Below are 23,085 nucleotides of genomic sequence, written 5' to 3'. Positions count from 1 at the left end.
TCTGCTCGAGTCTCGAAACGCAACAGTCCGACTGGTTGCCTCCCTTCTAGGTTCCATGGCGTCCTGCATCTTTCTCATACCGAACGCCAGGTTGAGAATGCAGCCTTTACAGCAGGCCCTGGAGGACCAATGGGACCAAGCAACAGGACGTTGGGAGGACTGGATCAGTCTACCCCAAGTAGCGAAGACTTCCATCAAATGGTGGACTCGACCGCAGAATGTTCTGGTGGGAGTACCTTTTCACCAACCTCTCCCAACGCAGTCAATAGTGACAGACGCTTCTCTACAAGGCTGGGGGGCACACATGGGGTGCCTTCAGATTCAAGGTCGGTGGTCGGCGCACGAGCAGACCTACCATATCAACATGCTGGAGCTCAGAACGGTGCATCTTGCTCTCAAAGCTTTTCTTCCAGCCATCAAGACCACCTCAGTCCTGGTTCAGACAGACAATACAACCACCATGTTCTATCTGAACAAACAAGGAGGCACACAGTCATGTCCTCTCTCCCTGGAGTCACAGGCGATCTGGCACTGGCTTCTCGCTCGGAATCTCTCAGTGGTAGCAGTGCACCTTCCAGGCGAGTTAAACATCAATGCAGACATACTCAGCAGGCACTTCGAAGATCAGCCAGACTGGGTGCTAAACGATGAGGTAGTAGACAAACTTTTTCGTTGTTGGGGTCGTCCAACTATAAACTTGTTTGCAGACGACGAAAACAAAAAATGCCCCGCCTTCGCGTCCAGATTCCACCGGCCAGGGACGCAGGGGATGCTCTCTTGAATGATTGGTCAGAGACATTTGCTTACGCATTTCCTCCCCTATCGCTGATCCCGAAGGTGGTTTCCAAGCTCCTCAGGTCGAACATGGAGATGATTCTAATAGCTCCGGACTGGCCACGGCAGTGGTGGTACCCGGACTTTCTTCATCTGTCTGCGTGTCCACACAAACGGCTGCCTTGCAGACCAGACCTGTTGAGCAAGATGAACAGGAGGATTCTGCATCCCATCCTCCCGTCACTGAACCTGACAGCATGGCTTCTGAAGTCCTGCAGTACGGACATCTGAACCTACCTCCTGAATGTATGCACATTTTAAGAGAAGCTAAGAGGCCTTCCACAAGAGCGTCTTATGCGTTCAAGTGGAAGAGGTTTTATATGTGGTGCAGGGAGCGTCATCTTGACCCTACTACGGGGCAGGAGGAGGTTGTTCTACCATACCTCCTTTCCTTAGCAACATCTGGGTCGAAGTATGTTTCCATTAGAGTACATCTGTCAGCAATTGTAGCGTATAGGAAATCACCAAGCCAAACTTCTTTCTCTCAAGTTCCAGTGGTCAAGGATTTCCTTCAGGGGTTGAAGAAAGTCTATCCCCTTGTGTGAAATCCTTATCCTCCTTGTGAGTTGAACCTGGTTCTATCCAAGTTGATGGGGCCTCCTTTTGAGCCCATCCACAAGGCCTCGTTGCAACACCTCTCTTGGAAGGTTGCGTTCTTGGTGGCAATAACATCAGCGCGAAGAGTAAGTGAGATACAAGCGCTGTGTACAAAAGAACCCTACACTGTTTTCCACCACAACAGAGTAGTCTTAAGAGCTCATCCATCCTTTTTACCTAAAGTGGTCTCTGACTTTCATATTAATCAGTCCATTTCTCTTCCATCCTTTTTTCCAAACCCTACGACCCCTGCTGAGTGGTCTCTGCACTCTTTAGATCTCAAGAGAGTGCTTAAGTTTTATTTGGAAAATACCAAGAGTATTAGGAAGACGGATCAGCTCTTTGTCAACTATGGTTCAATGAGAACAGGCTTTCCAGCTGCCAAAAGATCCATCTCCAGATGGATTGTTTCCTGTATTAAATTGGCTTATCAGCTGGCGGGCAAGCCATTACTGTTGTCACCTAAAGCACACTCTACTAGGGGGAAAGCGGCCACAGTAGCTTTCTTGCATGATGTCCCTATGTCTGAGATTTGCAAGGCCTCAAAATGGAGACCAGTGCATACCTTTACAAGGCATTACTGTCTTGAATCTGATTCCAGGACTGATGCTCAAGTAGGACAAGCTTCTTTGAGGAATCTATTTGGGTAGCCTGCGGCCTGTACAAGCTTAGTTTTTTTCTAGGCTTAGTATTGATATACTGTTTTCATTACTCCTTTGCTCGCAGGGAGATGAGGTGAGGCTCGCTATTCTATTCTAATGCTTATGACTATTGATGAGGATCCCCTGGAAGAGAAGGATTAGTTACTTATCTGTAATCCTAGTTCTCTTCCAGGGCTATCCTCATCAAAGTCATAAGCAACCCTCCCGCCTCTCCGGGCAAAGGATCATTTTAAGTTGGAGATATGGTTAACCTAAATGTTTCATGTTTTTTTTTCAGTCTCCGCAAATAACAACTGACCTAACTGTCACCCCTGAGGCATGATGGGAAGCTGGGGGTCATGGGTGCCTTAAAGGCACAGTGTCAGTTTTACTGCATGTTGATGCAGGTTAGCTTTTCAGTCTTTTTAGACTGTAGTTTTGCAATGCAGCCTGGGAGCTTCCTATGCTTTCAGTGTTTCATGAGAATTTCCACTGCTTTCTGAGCATTAAAACAGTTCTAAAACAAAACTGTTGTTGTCTCTCATGTTTATAATGCATGTTTGTTCATGGTTTATGGAAATTCTTTAAGCATAATTCAGCTCTGGTGTTTATTGGGCTGCAATTGTTTATTTATATATATATATATATATATGTTTATATATATATATGGATATATTTATTTGGGGCACATGTAATATAATGTTTCCGGGGTCCTGCGCATGGGCGGGAATATTCTAATGCTTATGACTGATGAGGATACCCCTGGAAGAGAACTAGGATTACAGGTAAGTAACTAATCCTTGCATGCACCTACAGCTATCTAGCATTGGTTTCTTACGCAGATTCACAAATATCCCACCTCCTTCCTTCCTGCGATTTAATTCCACTTTAAAGTGTTCTTAAAAAAATGAGCCATGGAGTTGGAGCTTGGTGACTTCTCCACCTCAATGGTTTTTTACCTGGTTGTATGTTATGGATGGGCATGACATAGTGGAATGTTAGATTAATGCACTGCTATTTTTAGGTCTCGGCCTGCGTAAGCTGCGCTTGCGCAGTCTCGCCGGCTAGATCTTATGTTTTTCAGTGAGGGCTTGAACCCGCCCCTCTTCTCCATTGGCTGGCTTCCTAAACGGAGGCCAGCCATTGGAGGAGAGGGGCGTCTGTCCATTTAAGCCCCGTGTTTTGGGGATTGGGGGGCGCGTTTTTTTAGGTTCTTTCTCTCCTCTTCCCATTGGCTGGAATGTTACATTCCAGTCAATGGGAAGAGGAGAGAAAGAAAAACACGCCCCTCAATCCTGTAAATGACGGTGGTGTATCCGAGGCATTCCTGCATGGCGGTGTGTATGGCGTGGTCCGCTTTCCAGCCGGAGCTCGCTAACTGTTAACAACCTCTCTCGCTCCTCCTTGAGACCAGTCTATCTTAGCCCCCTTCCTCCTCTTTCACTGCCCCTCTGTGGCTTTACACGGCGCGGGTCCCTCCTCCTGCCTCCTCGTGGTGGTTTGTGTAGGGGCTCCCATGTGCCGGCTCCTTCTCCCCCCTTCCCTGTCCGAGAGCAGCACAAGGACCAGCAGCGCCAGCCCAGCCACCGCAGCCAGTCCAGCCTGAGCTGCCTGCACGCTGCCCAGGCTCTGAAGAGCAGTCCCGCGCTCCCATTATGGTGGTGCTTCTCGAGCAGGAGAACAGCGGGGCCACCTCTGAGGCTGAGCAGCCGTCTGAGGACCCGGGGCGGCCGCTGTGTTAGGCCGCGACGCAGAGTCTGAATAGGTGGGCCCCTTCTGCCCCCACTGGCCCGCCTCCCTCCCCCTAGTGTTCCAGGTGATCCGGCGGTGGCGTTCTGGCGCCTGTTGGCCTGGATTTAATTGGTAACTTTTCCACCTGTGCTACGTATGGCCCGCGTCCCTTCCCCAACCTCTCCTCACCTGTGCTGTACTGCCTGAGGTCTAGGCCCCGCTCCTGGCCTAGTTCGATACTGGTGCCCTGAGTTCCGGTCTGAGCCTCTGCACACCCGTCCTCTGCAGGCCGGAGGTGCCCGACGCAGGAAAGCCCAGGAGGTCTCTAAGCCTTTCAGTTGGGGGGGGGGTGCTCTTTGCACTGTGGTCAACCTGGTCCTTCATCTGCTGTGTTACTCGTAAGGGCCCTCAGAGTGCCCCGATCTCAGCTTCCTCTCAGTCGGGCCCAGCCGGGCCGCTTCTCCACCGATCACCCCTCCCCGCCGTCTGGGGGGGGGGGGAGACGACTCAAGTGCTCTCAGCCTCTCCGACCCCCCTCAGTCTCACCTCTCTGGCCGGCCTTGTGATCCGGTTTTTCGTGCCTCTGTTCCCTGCTTGTGATTCGTTTTCTATGCCTCTGTTCCCTGCTTGTGATCCGGATTTCTCGTGCCTCTGTTCCCTGCTTGTGATCCGGTTTTCTCGTGCCTCTGTTCCCTGCTTGGGATCCGGTTTTCTCGTGCCTCTGTTCCCTGCTTGTGATCCGTTTTCTGTGCCTCTGTTCCTTGCTTGTGATCCGTTTTTTCGGGCCTCTGTTCCCTCCTTGTGAACTGTTTTCTGTGCCTCTGTTCACTGCTTGTGATCCGGTTTTTCGTGCCTGTGTTCCCTCCTTGCGATCCGTTTTCCGTGCCTCTGTTCCCTCCTTGTGATCCGTTTTCTGTGCCTCTGTTCCCTGCTTGTGATCCGGTTTTTCGTGCCTCTGTTCCCTCCTTGTGATCCGTTTTCTGTGCCTCTGTTCCCTGCTTGTGATCCGGTTTTTCGTGCCTCTGTTCCCTCCTTGTGATTTATTTTCCGTGCCTCTGTTCCCTCCTTGTGATCAGTTTTCTGTGCCTCTGTTCCCTCCTTCCCTCCTTGTGATCCGTTTTCTGTGCCTCTGTTTCCTGCTTGTGATCCGTTTTCTGTGCCTCTGTTCCCTGCTTGTGATCCGGTTTTTCGTGCCTCTGATCCCTGCTTGTGATTCGTTTTCTCGTGCCTCTGTTCCCTTATCTGTTCCCTACTTGTGATCCGGTTTTCTCGTGCCTCTGTTCCCTGCTTGTGATCCGTTTTCTGTGCCTCTGTTCCCTGCTTGTGATCCGTTTTTTCGTGCCTCTGTTCCCTGCTTGTCATCCGTTTTCTGTGCCTCTGTTCCCTGCTTGTGATCCAGTTTTTCGTGCCTCTGTTCCCTCCTTGTGATCCGTTTTCCGTGCCTCTGTTCCCTCCTTATAATCTGTTTTCTGTGCCTCTGTTCCCTGCTTGTGATCCGGTTTTTCATGCCTCTGTTCCCTGCTTGGGATCCGTTTTCTGTGCCTCTGTTCCCTGCTTGTGATTCGGTTTTTCGTGCCTCTGTCTGTTCCCTGCTTGTGATCCGGTTTTTCGTGCCTCTGTTCCCTGCTTGTGATCCGTTTTCTCGTGCCTCTGTTCCCTGCTTGTGATCCGGTTTTTCGTGCCTCTGTTCCCTGCTTGTGATCCGTTTTCTCTGCATCCGTTCCCTGCTTGTGATCCTGTTTTTCCTGCCTCTGTTCCCTGCTTGTGATCCGTTTTCTCTGCCTCTGTTCCCTGCTTGTGATCCGGTTTTTAGTGCCTCTGTTCCCTGCTTGTGATCCGTTTTCTGTGCCTCTGTTCCCTGCTTGTGATCCGGTTTTTCATGCCTCTGTTCCCTTTCTTGTGATCCGTTTTCTCGTGCCTCTGTTCCATGCTTGTGATCCGGTTTTTCGTGCCTCTGTGTGCCTCTGTTCCCTGCTTGTGATCTGGTTTTTCGTGCCTCTGTTCCCTGCTTGAGATCCGGTCTTTTGTGCCTCTTGTTCCCTGCTTGTGATCTGGTGTTTCGTGCCTCTGTTCCCTGCTTGTGATCCGTTTTTTCGTGCCTCTGTTCCCGGCTCGTGAGCCGTTTTTTCGTGCCTCTGTCTGTGTGTGTGTGTGCCTCTGTCTGTGTGGCTCTGTCTGTGTGTGACTCTTTCTGTGTGGCTCTGTCTGTGTGTGTGTGTGGCTCTGTCTGTGTGTGTGTGTGTGTGTGTGTGTGTGTCTGTGTGGCGCTGTCTGTGTGGCTCTGTCTGTTTGTGTGTGTGGCTGTGTGTGTGTGTTTGGCTGTGTGTGTGTGTGTGTGTGTGGCTCTGTCTGTGTGTGTGTGGCTCTGTCTGTGGCTCTGTCTGTGTGTGTTTGTGTGTGGCTCTGTGTGTGGCTCTGTGTTCGGCTCTGTGTGTAGCTCTGTCTGTGGCTCTGTCTGTGTGGCTCTGTCTGTGTGTGTGTGTGTGGCTCTGTCTGTTTGTGTGTGTGGCTCAGACTGTGTTTGTGTGTGTGGCTCTGTCTGTGTTTGTGTGTGTGGCTCTGTCTGTTTGTGTGTGTGGCTCTATGTGTGTGTGTGCGGCTCTGTGTGTGTGTGTGCGGCTCTGTGTGTGTGTGTGTGTGGCTCTGTGTGTGTGTGGCTCTGTCTGTGTGGTCTGTCTGTGTGTGGCTCTGTCTGTGTGTGTGTGTGTGTGTCTGTGTGGCTCTGTCTGTGTGTTTGTGGCTCTGTGTGTCTGTGTGGCTCTGTCTGTGTGTGTGTGTGTGTGGCTCTGTCTGTGTGGCTTTGTTTGTGTGTGTGGCTCGGTCTGTCTGTGTGTGTGGCTCTGTTTGAGTGTGTGGCTCGGTCTGTGTGTGTGTGTGGCTCTGTGTGTGTGTGTGTGTGTGGCTCTGTCTGTGTGTGTGTGTGTGTGTGGCTCTGTCTGTGTGGCTCTGTGTGTGTGTGGCTCTTTCTGTGGCTCTGTCTGTGTGTGTGTGTGGCTGTGTGTGTGTGTGTGTGCGTGGCTCTGTATGTGCGTGGATCTGTCTGTGTTTGGCTCTGTCTGTGTGTGTGGCTGTGTCTGTGTGTGTGTGTGGCTGTGTCAGTGTGTGTGTGTGTGTGTAGCTGTGTGTGGCTCTGTCTGTGTGTGTGTGTGTGTGGCTGTGTCTGTGTGTGTGTCTGTGTCTGTGTGTGTGGCTGTGTCTGTGTGTGTGGCTGTGTCTGTGTGTGTGTGTGGCTCTGTCTGTGAGTGTTTGGCTCTGTCTGTGTGGCTCTGTGTGTGTGTGTGTCTGTGTGGCTCTGTCTGTGTGTGTGTGTGTGTGGCTCTGTCTGTGTGTTTGTGTGTGTGTGTGTGCGTTACTCTGTCTGTGTGTGTGAGTGTGTGGCTCTGCCTGTCTGTGTGTGTGTGTGTGTGGCTCTGTCTGTGTGTGTGTGTGGCTCTGTATGTCTGTGTGTGTGTGTGGCTCTGTCTGTGTGGCTCTGTGTGTGTTGGTGCGTGTGGCTCTGTGTGGCTCTGTGTGTGTGTGTGGGTGCGTGTGGCTCTGTGTGTGGCTCTGTGTGTGTGGGTGCAAATGCAATAGGTCTCGCATTTGCGAGAGATTAGGCTATTGGCATTGTAAATGACAATGCCATTTATTTATATATTTTAAAAACAAAAATTTCATGAGCAATGCCAATAGCTCTAACTTTAACAAAGACAAGACCATTGCATTGTAAATGCTTGTTATATTTCCCACTGAGGATTGCCAGCCTGATGAAGGGGAGTAAATGAGGTATATGAGTCGATGCAAGATACCAATGCTGGAGAACAGTTGACACAGATAACTTATGTGTATTTACTTTAGTATAAGTCCCCTAATTCCGCATTGTTTCAGACTTTGTACATGATGTTTGTATTCACAAGGGCAATCAAGGTCCATCAAAGGTTAGAGGGAATTATTCTCTCCCAACTAGGCTCCTAGGTACTCGATCTGCAAAAGAAAGTTTGCCTACCAGACCTTCTCGATTCCTTGAATGAGCAGTCACAGTTTAGCTTGCAGCAGGTGGTGTAAGGTTGTGCCTAGGTATAGGCTATTAATCTCAGTTTCAATATAGATGTGGCTTTTGTAGATTCATAATTTGATTTAATTACATCTTAAAATACGTCCTTAGGGCCAGATTCATCAAACAAAAATCCGCTCGCTAAGGGCCAGATTCTGAGAATCTGGCCCTTTGCGAGCGGTATTTTTGCATTTGGGATGCATCATCCCAAATGCAAAAATAGCAATTTTAGAAATCGCTAAATTGCGATTATTTGCATTTAAGGAATCTCAATTTGAGATTCCTTAAATACAATGCATGAACATGTTTAAAATAGCGAATTCACTAATAGGGCACGCAAATTACCATGAAGTACAACTTCGTTGTAATTTGCAAAAACTTTGAAACATGCACTAAAATGCATTTTTCAAAGTTCCATGTTGCGCACACACATGCCCCAAGGGCATGTGTGTGCGCAACATATGTGCACATATCAATTTCAGGGGTGCAACAGGGTGTCCTTGGGAAACCCCTCCACCCTTGAAATCGCAATCTCAATTTGCGAATCGCTAATTGCGATTCGCAAATTGAGATTGTCTTCCCATTGCATGCCTCTAGGCCCATAGGAATGAATGGGGAGGTATTCCTTAATTGCGACTCGCAATTTGCGAGTCACAATTAAGGAATTCTAAGAATACGCTATTTTTTAAGTGATTTCTTGATGCATTCCATTTTGCACTTCCTTAATAGCAAATTGGAATTTTTCGCTATTAAGGAATCGCAAATTGGTTTGTTGATGCATCTGGAGGTTAGTCCCTTACTTTTTTTTATTTGTACATGATACATCTAGCTAGATTAATTGGATCCTTCGTATTTATTTATTTTTATGGCTTGGCGGACAATATCCAATTGATTATAATGTCGGATGGAAACACAAAAGTCACTCCTATCCGTTTTCATCCTGCCTTGGGGACGTCGCTAACCATAAAATCCTGCTCTCTAGTACTTAATGGCAGCAAAATGAAAGTCCTTATCATTAGTGACCGCAACACTTGGACCAAGGACTGGTGGCATAATTCTCTAACTCCTCTACCTAGAACGAAGCTGAGCATGCCATAAACTTAGGAGTCCTATTTGACTCCAGGCTCGGTTTGACATACACATACCATATTCTGCAACTTCTTGTTTTTACCTGTTAGCAGTCATCAGGGAGATTCTGCCTTCTCTTCCAGCATCTTCCAGGAACAAACTGGTCTAAACCTTTATAACTTCTAAGCTAGACTACTGCAGCTATTTACTGGTTGGCCTATCCAAATATCTTGTACATAAAGAGCAATTAGTTCCAAACACAGCAGCACAAATCATCCTTCGACTAAAAAGAAGTGCCCCAATTTTCTGCTACCTTGGCTACCTTTCTACAAAGAAACCTCTTTAAAGCCCTCTGTCTTTGCCACAAACCCCTATACTGCACTGAAGTAGATTTCTTTGTGGGTACTATGTTTTCCTTGTTCTGCCCTGCGTCTGCTGTGATCCAGGGGAGAGGATGTGGCATCGCCTCCTACTTCCACAGCAAGATTGCAGACATACACAACAGCTTCAGCACACAACCAACGCTCCCCACGACCGCACCAACGCCCCCCACCACCTCCATCCGCGCCTGGACCCCGATTACCACCGAAGACACCATCCGTACAATGAACTCCATCCATTCCGGATCTCCAACCGACCCCTGCCCTCACCACGTCTTCAACAAGGCCGACGCTGTCATCGCTCCCCACCTGCGGGACATCATCAACACCTCCTTCGACACCGCGACCTTCCCGGAGAGCTGGAAGCACGCCGAACTGAGTGCCCTACTGAAGAAACCATCAGCGGACCCCACCAAACTCAAAAACTACCGCCCCATCTCGCTCCTCCCGTTTCCGGCCAAAGTCATCGAGAAGACCGTCAACAAACAGCTGTCCGCCTTCCTCAAAACAAATGGATCCCTCGACCTCTCACAGTCTGGCTTCCGGGCCAACCACAGCACCGAGACTGCCCTCATCACAGCCACCGATGACATCCGAGCCCTGCTCGACAACGGAGAAACAGCGGCCCTCATCCTCCTGGACCTCTCCGCCGCGTTCGACACTGTCTGCCACCGCACCCTAGTGCAGCGCCTCAGCAACGTCAGAATCCAGGAGAAGGCACTGGAGTGGATCATCTCCTTCCTCGCCGGAAGGACACAGAGAGTCCGCCTTCCCTCGTTCAGATCAGAAGCCACCGAAGTCGTCTGCGGCGTACCACAGGGATCATCGCTCAGCCCCACCCTCTTCAACGTCTACATGAGCCCCCTCGCAGCCATCGCACGCCAACACAACCTCAACATCATCTCCTACACCGACGACACTCAGCTGATCCTCTCCCTCACCAACGACACCGCCAGAGCCAACCTACACGAAGGGATGACAGACGTAGCCGAGTGGATGATGACCAGCCGCCAGAAACTGAACTCCGACAAGACGGAAGTTCTCATCCTGGGATCCTCACCCTCCGCCTGGGACGACTCCTGGTGGCCCCCCGCCCTGGGCAGCGCACCCAAACCGACAGGCCACGCACGCAACCTGGGCTTCATCCTGGACTCCTCCCTCTCCATGACCAGACACGTCAACGCCGTCTCCTCGTCCTGCTTCAATATCCTGCGCATGCTACGTAAGATCTTCCGGTGGATCCCCACCGAGACCAGGAAGACGTTCACCCAGGCCCTCGTCACCAGCCGACTGGACTAGGGCAACGCCCTCTACGCCGGAACCACCGCCAAGCTCCAGAAGAGACTCCAGCGGATCCAGAACACCTCAGCAAGACTCATCCTCGACATCCCCCGACACAGCCACATCTCCGGACACCTGAGAGACCTGCACTGGCTCCCGGTCAACAAGAGAATCACCTTCCGTCTCCTCACCCACGCACACAAAGCCCTACACAACCAAGGCCCAAGATACCTCAACAGCCGCCTCAACTTCTACACTCCTACCCGCCAGCTTCGATCGACCAGCCACGCCCTCGCCGCCGTCCCGCGCATCCGAAGAGCCACAACAGGAGGAAGGTCCTTCTCCTACCTGTCCGCCAAGACTTGGAACTCCCTCCCGATCCACCTCCGCCTGACCCAAGACCATCTCTCCTTCAGGAAGCAGCTCAAGACCTGGCTGTTCGAGCAGTAGCGGACCCCTCCTCCCCAAGCACCTTGAGACCCTCCGGGTGAGTAGCGCGCTTTATAAATGTTTTTTTTTTTTATAACGACAAGAGCTGCTGATTTTGGACCTGGGAAACCAGTTTCGAGGCTCCTCATCAGCTCAACATCCTGTGACTCTGGGTAAATCATTTGACCTCCCCATCCCAAAAAAAACCCACAAATGAATGTGTCCTTATGTAATGTAACTGGTGCTCATGAAAAGCTCTCCAATACCTTCTGGTAGAGTTTACGCTATACAAAACTAAAAAAATGTCTCTACACTTGGTTAAAACACCAAAATCTCATACATAATTTCAGACATGGAGACTGATCACTGCCCATTTCTGTTTGAACCTAGTTGAATTATGCAAGTTTTAGAAAAGGGCTAAAATGCTGTCTTTTTAACAAATACAACAGTTTTTCTATTTTCACCATTAGCACTGTCGTCTCCTGTACACCTCTTCCTGAGGTTTATGAGCGCTCAGTAACTGCATTATTTTTTCATTAATTCTTCCACATATGTTTACATTATAAACTGAAGTCATGTAATGATAATAGCACACAAATAACAATTTACACTAAAATCTGATAGCAACTTTTGGCCGCAGATTCCCTAGCTTAGAATATCCCCAGGGTTCAGACTGGATATAGAGGATTTGTGAGCATTACCCCTGCACGCTGGTAAGTGGTGTTGTTCGGCTCAGCGGCGTCCATGCCGAAAGTGACATGCGCGTTACCTGTATTGGCTGCAACTCGGCGAGCTGATGACCGTTCTTTCATTTCCACGCCAGATTGCACTTATCCGGTCTGAGCTACCCCATAGTCACTTTTTGACCGGCTTTTTACGCTGGTTTGTTGAACTTTATTGAGAATTTTCTCCTAGTGTGAGGTCATGTCACCCAAGCAACCAGCTTTTTTCAAACCATGTGGGCGCTATCACAGGCAAATGTTGGTGACAGACCCCCACTTGGTGTGTTTATGGTGCTTGAAGCCGGACCACAACTCCAGTTCCTGCAAGACTGGCACGGCATGCATCCCAGGGAGCTGAGGGAGCGCTTCTCACCACCCAGATTGTTTAACCCTGCCTCTCTCTTGAGGCAAATATTGTGCGGAAGATTCTGGGCCCATTAGCAGAGCCCTTCCTGATGGTCATCGTCACACTCTTAGTTGGCAGGGAAGTCGGATAAGTTCCACAAGCATAAGAAGTCAAAGAGATCATCAACTTCACCGGGTTCCGTCGAACTCTTCAGATGCCTACGGTCTGAAAACAAAAAGAGTGTTGTCGTTCCATTAATCACACAAAAAATTCCCTTTTTCCCTACGACACTGGAGATAAGTTACACTGAGATACCAGTGATCACCATGCTAGTTGGAGCTACTGCCCTCCAAAACCATTTTGCAGCGCACTGTCAAGACCTGTGTAAAGGAGGGAAATGTTGAGTGAGGCTTCCTCCTTCAAACTGTGGGATGGGGAAACCAATGAAGGTTCTCCTAAGTCTCATGCCCCACCAAAGGTTTCTCTAGAAAGCACCAGATTTTCAGTTTCAGGGGTCCCTGAGGGAAAGGGGTCTTTGGCAAACTGTAACCAAAAATAAGAAAGCCAAGGATCTTAAAGGGACAAAGCCAAAGAGGTAGGTATGGCACAAATGAACAAGGTGGTCGGTGATTTTTACACAGTGCTTTCATACGTTGGTTTGTATATTACAGCTAATGGTATCAGTAGAGAACGAAGATGGCTAAATAGTTCAGATAAAGCTTGTCCCACTTTGCCCCTTTCTTTTGTGGAGGCGATTTGCTAGAGTTATTTATGGTTCCTCAATATCCCCATGCATCAGGAGCACAAGAGCATCTGGAACAAATGACATGAATGAGAAATATAGCAAACCTGTCGACATTACATACACAGCCCAGTATGTACCTTAGCTCCCACCTAATTTTCCACAGTAATTGTAATTAGAAGCTCCAGAATGAAAAGGTTGTACCTGTGACCCCCTACACCTTCAAATGAGTTCAATGTATGCACTCAGGAAGCTAGAAGCTGTAGTCTTTTATATAGAGTTAAGGCCATGCAATTGTGAAATTCACCAGTCCAGGGTAGCGCTTCAACATGCTTTCTGGCTTTTTTTTTTAGCAGCAGCCTTACACTTTGGTCAATCTGTGTGGTTTTGCGTACAGAAATTATTTACATTAAGCTAAAATCAAAAATCTTTTTTAATCAGCCTAATTCTTTTTACACCTGTCTTGCAGTTCGATGTACTTTGTAATGGTGAAATCATGGGGAAGGATCACACAATGGAATTCATCTACATGACAAGATGGCGTCTTAGAGGGGAAACTGTAAGTACATATTTAATTTGCAATGTTTCCAAATTTTGTGATAGAGGTATACGGCCAGATTTTTTATGGAGTAGATACATTGCAGTAGGTCTTAATGTATATAACTTGGCTAGATTTCCATTTGGATTTCTTAATCTTTTGATATTCTTTCCTTGCATACTCCACTTTGTCATCAGTAAAATGAAAACCGACATAAAAATTATAAGATTTCCAATATTCTCACAACTATTAAGCAACCTATGTACCTCTGAAGTCCAAGAGGACCTCCTTCAAAGACCGCCTCGACAACAACGCACACAATAGCAAGGAGCTTTTCAACATAGTGAAGGAACTCTCCAACTCCAGCTCCAACACCAACGACATCCTGCAGTCGCAAGCCCTGTGCGACTCCCTCGCTACCTTCTTCCATCGCAAGATAGCAGACATCCACGACCGCTTCAACACCCAGACAGCCCCAACAGACAAGTACACAACAGACTCTCCGCACACCATCGACTACGACCCCCTGCTAGCCTGGGCCAGCATGAGCGTGGATGACACCATCAAGACCATGAGCACAGTCCACTCTCAGACCCATTCCCGCACAACGTCTTCAACAAAGCAAGCAGCTCCATCGCACCCCACCTGCACAACTTCATCAATCTCTTGCTTGAGTCCACAACCTTCATAGAGAGCTGGAAACACGCCGAGATCAATGCTCTACTCAAAAAACGTAAGGCAGACCCAATAGACCTCAAGAACTTCCGGCCCATCTCTCTGCTCCCCTTCCTGGCCAAGGTCATCGAGAAAATCTTCAACAGACAGCTAACCCGATGCCTCGAAGAAAACAGAATCCTGGACCCTTCCCAGTCAGGGTTCTGCAGCAACCACAGCACTGAGACTGCCCTCATCGCTGCCACCGACGACATCAGGACCCTGCTGGACAACGGTGAGACCGCAGCACTCATCCTCCTAGACCTCTCCGCCGCCTTCGACACCGTCTGCCACCGCACTCTACGCGCACGCCTCTACGCCGCATGGATCCGAGACAAGGCACTGGAATGGACCACCTCCTTCCTCTCCAGCAGAACCCAGAGAGTCCGCCTCCCCCGGTTCCATTCCAAAACCTCCGAGATCATCTGCGGCGTCCCCTAGAGATCCTACCTCAGCCCGACACTGTTCAACATTTACATGGCCCGGCTCGCACACGTCACCCGACAGCACGACCTCAACATAATCTCCTACGCCGACGACACTCAACTGATCCTCTCCCTCACCAAGGACCCCATCACCGCCAAAGCCAACCTCCACGAAGGAATGAAGGCCGTCGCCGACTGGATGAAGATCAGCCGTCTGAAGATGAACTCGGACAAGACGGAGGTCCACATCCTCCGCTCCAACCCTTCAGCCTGAGATGACTTCTGGTGGCCGACGGGACTGGGGGCAGCCCCGACACCCACCGACCACGCACGCAACCTGGGAATCATCCTCGACTCAACGCTCTCAATGACCAAGCAAGTTAATGCTGTCTCCTCCTCCTGCTTCAACACCCTCTGCATGCTCCGCAAGATCTACAGATGGATCTCGACAGATACAAAAAAGACAGTCACCCAGGCCCTCGTCAGCAGCAGACTCTACTACGGAGAAGCCCTCTACGCAGGAGCCCTGGCCAAGCTCATCAAACGACTACAACGCATCCAAAACGCCTCGGCATGACTGATCCTCGACGTACCACGACACAGCCACATCACCCCCAACTTGAGAAGCCTGCACTGGCTCCCCATCAACAAGAGGATATCCTTCAAGCTCCTCATCCATGCACACAAAGCACTTCACAAGACCTGCCCAGCCTACCTCAATAGACGGCTCTCCTTCTACATCCCCAACCGCCAGCTATGCTCTGCCGACCTCTCACTCGCCACCGTCTCGCGCATCCGAATAGCAACCACTGGCGGAAGATCCTTCTCCCATCTCGCCGCCAAGACCTGGAGCACCCTCCCACCGAGCCTACGACAGACCCAAGACCTGCTAACCTTCAGGAGGATACTCAAGATCTATATTTCTCTGGTTTTAAGGCATGCATGTTTTGTGGATTCCACATCTCTGATACAGAGTTTCATAAGTACCCTTCTGGGGTGGCTGGGTGTTGATGCCCAACACAAAAAACCCTATTGTGTCTTAGAAGATGATGTTTAGCCTGGGGCTAATAAAAATTCTGCATGTGTATCTGCACAAGGACATCTTTTACTCTCATCCGTTACCATAGTAAAAATTCCTCCTTTCACCCAGGCGCCTTGTGTGGGTTGATTGATTACCCTTAATGTGGCTTTTCACAAAGGGAATTGATTTTTCTAGAATTACCATATCTAGATACTCTTGCTCTTTGAGGTGTTAACTTAAAAAACTGAAGTAGTTATGGGAATGCTTGAAACATTTTATTGTAAGCTACTGGGATTTATTCTCTGAGGTGCATTCCATCACTTGTTACGTGCTTCATTGTGATGTTATGAAAGAGAGGGCCTGCCATGTGGTAATTAGTCTGGTACCACTCTGAAAGGAGTGCACTCAGAAGTGCTAGTGTTGTGTTTTAAATTTCAAGGTATACCCTTGTTAGTAAAGGTCCTTGGGTTGTCAAGTACTCAAAAGGAAAAGTTATCCCTATTCTAACACAATAGAAACTAATATTCTGTTTAAGCATGTAATGTACAAAACTGTGAGAGAAAGGCAATTATTAGTTGGAGTGACTGGTAGTCTGCCACAAGTAATGATGTCACTGTCCTTGTTAGGTCCAGTAAAGGTTTCAATAATTTAAGCCTGAGCTCAACCACTGGTAGCTGTAGTACAGAGGAGACAGCCTTTATTAAGACAGTGTGTAAAGCTTTTAGAAGTACCAAAATCAGAAAATGCAACACAATAAAAATCCCTCTCAAACTGATAAAAATAGAGAATATTGTAGAGAACAAAATTACTCCAAAAAGGAAAAAAATCCAATAAGGCAAACTGTAGGTATGATTTATTTAAGTTTTCAAATTGAAATAGCACCAAAAGGTGCAAAGCGCCAACTACAGGCAACTCATCGTGCTAGACCAGGGCAAAGGTATGGTTTATGGTCAACTGAGATAGAGCGCTGGTCTGATATGAAGACCCGATTGGGCCCAGTCTAAGAGCAGCCTTCGAGTTTGTAAATGTTTCTGGAAAAAAGGTGGTCATCGGCGAGTAGTCAGTTGTACAATTTGCAAGCTGGTTACGAGTTGAGGATCAACAGTGTCAAGTTGCTGAAGAGCAGGGCCAATGTGCGGTCGTCGATAAAGGTGGGAAAGCTAAATGGACGAAGTACGGTGTCTGTACCCAGGAAAGTCCTGACGTCGATTGTCTTTGGCTCTGCAATGCTCTCAATGAAGCCCTCTTTGTACAAACTTAAAAAGTTTTCTTTAATTACTATCTCCTTCAGCAAAACAAACTACCAAGTTGGATCGGATAATTGATTCAATGCTTCGCCTCAATGGCAGTCCTGGTCTCCTGCTGTTTCTTCAAAGGAAACGTTGGCAAAATGTTTCTAAGCCCCATCTATTTCAGCTTGGGCAGGAAGACTACACTCTTACACCAGCGAAAGGTTCCAGGACCTCAGGAACAGCACTTGGGAGGCAGGGCTCCCTCCATCAAAAGCCCCTAGCAGGGTCCAGGGACGGTCCAGTTGGAATTGAACAGATGGGCTTTTCAGGAAAGTGGGCTTCCTGCAGCTTTTGTGTCCCTTGTAGCTTAGTAGCAGGTCAGCTATCTAACCCTTGGCCAACTGAGATTGGTAACGGACTGGCTGGCGGGACAATAGAGGGGGCAGGTCCAGGTGTGAGCTACCTCTGCCTGTGTCAGAGTAGGCATCCCTTAACATTAATTAAGTTCCTGGGCACAGCTGAGATGGCCATCCAGTCACAGAAAGGTCATTCCCTCTCTTTCCTTTGTCTCAGCTCTGGAAGCTCCTTACACATAATCGAGGAGCCATTTAGTTCCTGGGCGACAGTGACCACTGGCAGAAAGGCACATTTGACATAGGCAGGAAAATGACAGCTTTCTAAAAATGTAACATAAAAACATGATGGACTGAATGAGGAACATTGTCAAACATTCACCCCCAGTCATAGATCTGGGTTTAATCCTTCGTTCTTTTGTTCGCCGTGCCATTCCAGTTTGGACCCAGCCATATGCAAATCAGCCTTGACCCTGTTCCCCATGGGAACAGATATGGGGTGTTACCCCGAAACCGGTCCCGTGAGGCTTGTTTCCGTTTCAGGAAGGACTTGGCTTGGCAGTTCGGGCTGGACTGTTCCCATGAGGAAGAAGGTCAAGACTGGTTTGCATATGGCTGGGTCTGAACTGGTGTGGCGAAGTGAGCTAAAGAACGATGATGGATTCAACCCAGATCTGTGACTAGGGGTGGGTGTCTGAAAAGTTCAGCTCTCCATCCATCATCTCCTTGTGTTTGCTCAGCTTTCTGAAAGTGCCATTATCAAAGTAGTAAACTCATATTCAACTTGACCATTATGTTGGATTTTAAATTACTATTAAAATGATTCCTTGAATCACTTTTCTAGCTTTTCCAAAACTGATGTTAAGCATTATAGGATGTTAGAATGTAACCCAGTGCTTTCCAATGGGAGTGTCTGCTCTGCTACCGCGAGGAACGACTTTGGAGGTATTGCACTGCAGCCACGCCCCTTTCCTTAGACTCTGCTCGTTTAAGAAAAGAGGCGCTGCTGACATTAAAGTGCAAGTGTGGCATGGGGCATTTAAAAAAAATCCGTCCGCATTTGGCACAGCAAGTAAAGCAAAGGCATGGCCGCCACTATCCGAGTGGCTTGCCTCTGTAATTAAAAAAAATAACATAAAGCTGTTGGGAGGGAGCAGGAGAAAACCATTAAATGAAATAGTGCTCGGAGGCTGTAATTAAAGCCTACCGAGCAACAACACATGTAAAAGGGGGTGTCTCATGGAAAGGGTGTCTCATGGAAGACAAGGCCGTACTAAGGAGGGACTAACAAGCCTTTTTACCAATAAGAAGCCAGCATTTATGATGGACAATGACACAAGCCAATGACAAATATGGGCGGAGAGTGGGTGGAGCTTCAAGTGCATACTCCAATACAGCTTGCATTGCAGAGCAGCGCATGCGCTGCCCAAGCTCGACCTAAAAGTAATGGAACCCATGCTGGTAAATACGTTCAAATATCTTTTCAGAGCTGAATTCTTGATAACCTCCTTCAAATGTCTGAGAAAATGCCATGACTGGCAAGGAGGTTAGGACCAGAGAAGGCTGCTAAGAATCCTGAACGGAAAGGTCTGAATAAACTGATTAAGGAATGCAGGGGTCAGCTCTTGCCATGTCCTCGCTTCTAGAAAGCAATTTGGAAATTCAGACCCATTAACGTGTGTAATTGAAGGCAAGTTCCGTCGCGTGCCTCAGGATTGCGGAATCAAGGCGTCTTCGCAGAGATGGGTACCATCTTGGAAAGGGAAAGTTGGAACCTAATATGCCCAGCGAAGAGGAGCAAGAAATTGCACAGGGAAAGATAGGCAAGAAAATATGAGGAAAATAAATTATCCCAAAATAGGTCCATGTATTGAAATAAAGATCTACAGAGAAAAAAGAACTAGTAATGAGTGAAGAAAAGAAAGTTCGATCAACATAACATAACAAGAGAAAACATTAACAGAGTTACTGAGATAACAGCAAAAGAAAACAGAAACGACAACAATGAATGGACAAAAAATGACAGTAAAAGCTAGGAATTAGCATGCAGTAAAGGCCGCCTGAATCAGTAGTATCCTTATTAGGTATCAGCGGGCAAAAGGAAGATTAAAAGTCCAATATGATTCAATATAAAATTAACACACAAAGTGTCAGTCCATCACCTCTAATGGCAGGCAGGCAGTGTTAGAAGTTTACATTCTCCCACCTGCATTTTTAGACATCTACATTAACATTATGGCCACAACTTGATCCTGCAACTGTTTGACTAGCCCCGTGTTTGAGTAGTGGCATGCTCATCCCGTGTCAGTCACTGTGAGCCATCATGTTTCCCTGGCCGCACTGTTAGACGTATTGTGGAATCTGCCTATTGTGCTCGCTGGTGCTCTGCACAACCAAATAACCCTAATTGAAGACCTCGGCCTATCCCGACACTCATTTGTGTACCATGCACTCTATTTTTCAAACACTGCATAATCTCTCCAGTGCCCTGTATTGGTAATAAAATGCCCACCCGTGACCCACAGGGTCTTTGTGGTGGACCAGAGTCCAGCATGTCGACGGAATGAGACAGAGGGGCCCTTTGAAGTGTGGGAAAACCTTTTGCCCCTTTCCTGCTTCACCCTTCCCAGAGACGTGTTATCCATAACAAGTTGAGAGATAGTTAACTTGGGATGCCTCTCTCTCTCTCTGTTGTTCCTTTGGTATGGGCCTCCACCCCACACAATAATTGGTACCCACATTTTTGCCCTCTCCTTTTTATATGTACAGCATTGCGTTGTGTGTTTAAAGTAAAGTCCTTTTTTATTACTATTATATGTTTCATGAATTTCTGAATTTCTAAACCACACCACCAAGTTAACTTTGGACTGCTTCGTTTCACTAACTTTAGGGTCAAGAGTTAAAGGGGTGTACTTGGTGCCTAGTTTAGGTCTATCAACAATTGAAAGCCCCCAATACCTTTGGTAAAACCTTTGACAGCACTGAGAGTCCTGAAACTGTCCCACCGGACATAAAAATAAAATGAATGTAATGAAAGTCACTACTCTGCTGCTACACTCGTGTGTCTACACCACTGCATGTCTGTGTACTTGTATGTTAGAATTCACCTGGCATCAGGTGTCTACTGATACTTTTTGGCATCTTGTGCCCACTGGCACCCCCTGGCCTTTGGCAACCACATTCTTCTATAAATAACCGTCACCAAACATAAGCGCGTCCCCCTTTGCATATTGTGGACATTCTAGAGGATGTGAGTAATTTTATACAATTTTCAGCTTCGAATTTTGGGAGACCAGCTCATTGATTTACTAAATCTGTTTGATCCCTCCCTGCCCCCTTACCAGACCTGAAATGTCCCTCCGCTCACTAGTAACTATTTTTTGTTATATAGAAAATAGAAATGTAGTTGGGAGCCCGCTGTCCCAATAAAGGGGGTGCATTTCTCTGACTTTACCCACCATCTGCATATCATCCCCCCTTGTGTGACCACCACCATGCATCCCAAATATCTCTATGTTAGAGTGGGACGAGATGTGTGGATGGACATAACATAATGTAGACACACATGATGGTTGCTTGGTTAGTTTGGGATTGGAAAGTCTGTAGTTGTTGTTTTCTGGGTGCCTGGTTCCCAGGTGAACCTTCCAAAAATAGAAACTTGGAAAATTGTGACTTGGCTAGATCTTTGAAAAGTAGAGACTTGTCAGCTGGTTTAACTTTGATCATGACTCAGTGTCACAAATATAAGATATGGGGGAAAAGCATCAACTGTTTTTTTCCTATTAACAAAGCAGTTAACACTGGAATTCACTCAAACAGGTAAATGTTCAACCATCCTTCCTTTTCGCAGTACCTTGACAAATACAATATCCCACAGTGGTGTCAGAGAACACCACAAGACAAAGGAATGGGATGATTGCCCCAGTATTGGAACTTTCATAGATTCCCATGCTTTGTATCATTCCCCGTCGTCGGACTGGGAGTCTCGGTAATAAAAAATATCATAGTAGTAAGTACAAAAGAGAAAGGAAAGGCCTAGGCCTCATTCCCTTTTGTAACATATCAGCCTCTTTTTGTAAAAGAGACCAAACTCTAGGCGTCAGCCAATCAGAAGAGCCTCACCCTTAGAACCTTCCTGAAGGAACCTCAGAGCCTCAGATTTTCTACCGCACGTTGTGCTAGGGAGTCTCCATTGAGCTCTGCTCTATTTCTACTCTTTTGAACTCATTTATATAGATATTTCTTCGGATTTTTCTTCAGATTCTTCAGGAAACACCTTTCTTCATCAAGATGGCTGAAGTTGAGAAGAAAAAAGCCCTTTTTAAACCCTGTTCCACCTGTGGTAAGAAGAGGCTGTTTGTGGAAGACAAACACAAGGATTGCATTTACTGCCTGTATCCTGATCACAAGGCAGAGGACTGTCGCATTTGCCGCACTCTCTCCACCAAGACCTTGAGAGATCGTGCTGGACGGCTTCTGACATGGTTGCAGAGGCAGAAGGAAAGGACACATGGTGTTTCCAGTGATGAGGAGGATTCAGTGTCCTGCGCTTCTTCTAAAAGGTCAGTGAAAAGGGGTAGAGGTTCCCCCTCTTCCTCTACTGGGCGCCCCTCTAAGGCTTCAAGGAAGACCCCCAGTGAGTCTGATGGCCGGGGTTCAGGAGGTTCCCCCCACCGCAGTGGGTCGGGCAAGACGGAATTGGTTTCGCCTCCTAAGGGTGAGAAGACAGACCCAGCCTTCAAAAAACCCTCTTCACATTCTTCTGAGAGGAATTCCAAGTCCTCTACGACGAAGACATCGTCGACGGTGGCTCCGTCGACGACGAAAATGAAGCCCAAGATCCAGTTGGTTCCCTCGACGGGCTCGTCGACGGGAGCGTCGACGGCTAAGGCGCCGTCGTCGTCGAAGAAGACCTCGACGACTGCAGCGTCGACGGACAGTATGCCGACGACGTCGTCGACGAAGGTGAAGACATCGTCGACGAAGACGCCGTCGACGGCAGGGGCGACGACGGCGATACCGACGACGACGTCGTCGACGACGGGCACATCGACGACGGTGGTGTCGACGACGGTGTCGACGACGGTCATGTCGTCGACGAGTGCTTCAACGACGACAACGATTTCAACATCGACGGCGGGCTCGTCGTCGGTGGCGTCGACGACAACTTCCTCCATTCCTATCTCGTCGACGAGGATTTCACCGCCACCGACGGAGCAGCCTACAATATTGGCTGCAGAGAGGAGGGTAACGATTTCTCTTACGAGGATCACCCCAGAAATGACGTCCCCAAGAAGAGTGCCGTCATTGCCTCCCAGACGGTTGTTAGACCAGGAGGACTCTGAGGGAGACGGTCAGGATGGCTTTGATTATGCGAATAGCCCTTCGCAACTACTCATTAAAAGTCAAGAAACTGACTCGGAGGAAGCATATGAACAGGGTGGCGGTTACTACCCACAAACTGATGAGCCAAGGGACTATGAATCACAGGGCATGGTTTCAGTCCCGACGTCCTTCCTACATGACCTGCACAAGATGTTGCAGGACTATAAATCCAAGGCTGAGCGCCCAGCTCCGAGAAGATCTATTCCATCAACTCCAATTAGAGACCACTCTTTAATTGTCCCACCTATGCACCCGGTGCAGTCTCCCCTTCAACCACAGCGGCCACTGCCCCAGACTCCGTCTGATCCAGCAGATGATCCGGATAGGGATCAGAATAATGACACGGATGTGTCTTCCGATAATCGTCCGGACTCGGATCAGGATGGAGATGAATACAATGATTACGTCCACCCGGATCAGGCCTCGCCACACCAGGACCTAGGCGATTCTCCTCCTGCTGACATTGGTAGTTTTCACCAACTGATGGAACGTGCAGCCGGCCGATTTAAGTTGGTCTTACCTGCGCAAACAACGGATTGTTTCTTGTATGACTTTAAAGACACTCACCGTAAGTCTACGAGGTCCATTCCGCTTGTGGACCATATATGGGAGG

The 23,085-nt window shown here is 48.3% G+C and overlaps 1 protein-coding gene across 2 annotated transcripts in view; it reads left to right on the top strand.

Annotated features, from left to right (window-relative positions):
- PCGF5 (polycomb group ring finger 5) overlaps positions 1 to 23,085 on the top strand; it is a 259,950-nt gene that overhangs the window by 124,298 nt on the left and 112,567 nt on the right. For both annotated transcript variants that reach the window (XM_086921973.1, XM_086921974.1), the window contains exon 8: positions 13,274 to 13,363. In XM_086921973.1, coding sequence (XP_086778099.1) covers positions 13,274 to 13,363 — 90 coding nt within the window. The remainder of the gene's footprint in view (positions 1 to 13,273; positions 13,364 to 23,085) is intronic.

Source organism: Lissotriton vulgaris, chromosome 5 (genome assembly GCF_964263255.1).
Source record: "Lissotriton vulgaris chromosome 5, aLisVul1.2, whole genome shotgun sequence".
Lineage (NCBI taxonomy): Eukaryota > Metazoa > Chordata > Amphibia > Caudata > Salamandridae > Lissotriton > Lissotriton vulgaris.
The sequence above is the reverse complement of the archived record's forward strand: the minus strand, read 5'-3'. Positions and strand labels throughout refer to the sequence as shown.